General features: G+C 62.0%; 1 protein-coding gene across 1 annotated transcript; it reads left to right on the forward strand.

The window, feature by feature from the left end:
- The first annotated feature begins 1,053 nt into the window (after nt 1-1,053).
- On the forward strand, nt 1,054-1,731 carry HDGFL1 (HDGF like 1). The gene has a single exon (XM_021697237.1). It carries the CDS (start codon nt 1,054-1,056, stop codon nt 1,729-1,731), a length of 678 nt encoding a protein of 225 aa, XP_021552912.1.
- Nucleotides 1,732-3,048: the final 1,317 nt, after the last annotated feature.

Consider the following 3,048-nt stretch of genomic DNA (forward strand, 5'->3'; position numbering starts at 1 on the left):
AACAAAAGCAGTTACATGGAAACTCCCAGAAGTATCGGTTTAGAATGGTCTTCTATCTGGAGAAACATCTCTTCTTGAAATAGTCTCTCAGCTGAGAGAATGCTTTTTTTTACTCGGTAGCCCCCAGGAAGTCCTCGTTACCAACAGCCTATTTGACATGAGCAGACATTTACCTAATTCTTAATCACAACCAGCCCACTTTCCCCCTATTGTAGGGGAAGATTTTAGAGCATATACTCTGTGTGTTAGAACCATTAAGTCTTGTTTACAATAGGTAAGAATCCCCGAAAGGATAAAGTCCTTGTCCAGCATGCGATGCAAACCTTCCCATGCGAAGTAGGAAATTTTGATGTGGCTGGTTTGACCTGGTCATGTTGCTGCAATAAACATTTGCCCCAAAATACTACCCGCTCAGAAGACCGGATTCCAGAAGACGTGCACTCAAGACACCCTACCACGATCGCTGACTCTATCCCTTTGCCAGACCCCCCCCCGCCCCGCCCTTCCCTGGAGACCCTGAGGAGGCTCCAGTGTCAGCCCTCAAAAAAATCAGAAAAGTCGGGAAACCACTGACCCAACCAAGCCCTCAACGGCTCCTAAGGCGAGAGTGGAGTTTGCTGTACTGAGCCGGTCCGGACCCACACGGATACCTCGAGTTTGCACTAGCCGGGTCCTACTTTCACCCAAATCTGTGCTCGCGGTGTCACTGCGTGTTCCCAGCGCGCGGCCCCATCTCACGCTCTCTGGGCCCCTCTGACACCCTGTGCACCGTGCGTGTGGTCTTTATGGCCGGGACATGGAGGGTCACCGGGCCACCCTCAGCACCGCGGCCACCCGGATATCCGAGCCAGATACCGCGGCGTCCACAGCGGGCCTCGGAGAGAACGCACTCTCGGCGCTGGAGGCCTCTCTGGGCGCCGAGCGTTGCGCCCGCCGGTGGGCGCGCGGGGCCCTCGGGGGCGGGCGCGCGCCCAGCCCAGCCCAGCGGCCGCCACCCGCCCGCGTTCCGGGCGTCGCCAGGGCCTCCGCCGAGGCCGGGTCCGCAGCCCCGCCATGTCGCGTTACTGCCGGCGCAAGTACAAGAGCGGCGACCTGGTGTTTGCCAAGCTGAAGGGCTACGCCCACTGGCCGGCCAGGATCGAGCACATGGCCGAGCCTAACCGCTACCAGGTGTTCTTCTTCGGGACCCATGAGACGGCCTTCCTGGGCCCCAAGCACCTGTTCCCGTACGACGAGTCCAAGGAGAAGTTCGGCAAGCCCAACAAGAGGAGGGGCTTCAGCGAGGGGCTGTGGGAGATCGAGAACAACCCCACCGTCCAGGCTGCCGACTACCAGCTGGCCCGGGAGAAGAGCGGCGCCGACGGGCCCGGGCCGCGGCCGGAGGCCAGCGCCGGCGACAAGGCGGGCCGCAGTGAGCCGCCGGGGAAGCCGGGCGGCGACGTGCCGGCCGAGCAGCAGGCCGAGCCGGCGCCGCCCAAGCGGAGCGCGGCCGAGCTGCCGGAGGGCTCCCCCAAACGTCCCAGGGAGGCCGAGCCCGAAGGGGAGCAGCAGCTGCAGCAGGAGGAGGAGGAGGAGGAGGAGGCCGCCGGCGAAGGGGCCGCGCCGCGCGTCGTGGAGCTGGAAACCCGCGGCGCCGCGGCCCAGCCGCCCCCGGAGGGCCCCGAGCGGCAGGGAGAGGCCGCGGCCGCGGAGGCGCAGGCCCCGGGCGGCGGAGAGCGCGACAGCCTGTAGTCACCAGTTTCAAGAAGAGCCCCCTCACCCCTTTCCTGCTGCGGCCTGGCTGTTACTGGGGAACCTGATCACGGCCTGCAAACTGGGGCGCCTCCCCCCACCCCCACCCGCTCTCCTCCTCCACCCACCCCCCTCTCCACGCCCGCCCGGCCCTGGGGGTTGACCTGGAGGGGCAGGCCCCCGGCCCCCGGCTCTGTACCCCCACACCCCCTGAGATCTGAGCCAGGGCTTCTCCGCCCCGGGACGAGCTGAGCCCGCCGCGTCGCTCCCTGCCTGGAACTGTTTCCCAAGGCTTCAGTTGGGGCCTGGCCCGGCCGTTTCCCCCTCCAGACACCCCTCTCTCCCTCCCCCGGGCATTCTGGACCTCCGCGTTGGAATCAGGGGTAGGCGGGGAAGGGGTGGAGGATACCGAGCAGGTGGGGGTGGGAGGGGGCTTCCAGGGGCCCGTAAGGGGCCATCCTCAAACTGTGGTGGTGGTGGGTGGCAGTCCCCTCCGCCCCGCCCGTGCCTGTTACCCCAGCTGCTCAGATTCACCGAAAGTGGGACAGCTTCTGGGGGAGGGCCACCCTACTTTCTGAGTCCCTTGTGGGAGTTCTGGGATGTGTCGTTTTTCATCAAATAATTTGGGAGCTTCCCAGTTGTGCGCGACATGGGAAGGGTTCGCTTTGCCCAGCTCTTCGGATGGCAGTGGTGAGCAACGTCTGTCCCCATTTCGATCTCTGGGCTTACATGGGATGTTCTGCGGAGACTCCTGGCCGCCCCGTTCCCTCTCCCCACAGCCTCCAGGCCGCCCTACAGTCATATATGTCACTCAGGCATAAAAGAAAAGGCACGTAGCTTGGGAAATCTTTTTAATGAAAAGATCCCCCACCCCCCTCAATGAAGCACTGCCCTGGCTATGCCTTCAGTCAGCGGCCAGCTCTGCCGTCGCTGACCCCATTTCAGAGGTGGGCTGGGGGGTTCCCTTTCTGTTTGGGGTTTGATGACTTCCTTTTTGTAGTTAAGGCTTTGGGGTTCCTTGGCAGTGCCATTTCCCATCTGTGACGTCCCTCCCCGTGGCCCCCTCAGCATTGTCACCAGACCTGAAATGTAACTGCCTGAGAAGAGAGAGGGAAGTGAGTGCCCCCTCCCAGCCTCTTCCTGAGCCTCTCAGGTGTGCCCTTCTTCTGTTGTCTCCTTCACCCCTGCCCTTCTCCCTTGGGCTCTGATGAAAAATTGTTGACTGTAGCTTTGGAAGTTGAGAGCTGAACTATTTCAGTTCCAGGAAATAAAATCCGTTGATTACTTTAAACAAATCTCAGGTCTGTTCCTTTGGTT

Source organism: Neomonachus schauinslandi, chromosome 8 (genome assembly GCF_002201575.2).
Source record: "Neomonachus schauinslandi chromosome 8, ASM220157v2, whole genome shotgun sequence".
Classification (NCBI taxonomy): domain Eukaryota; kingdom Metazoa; phylum Chordata; class Mammalia; order Carnivora; family Phocidae; genus Neomonachus; species Neomonachus schauinslandi.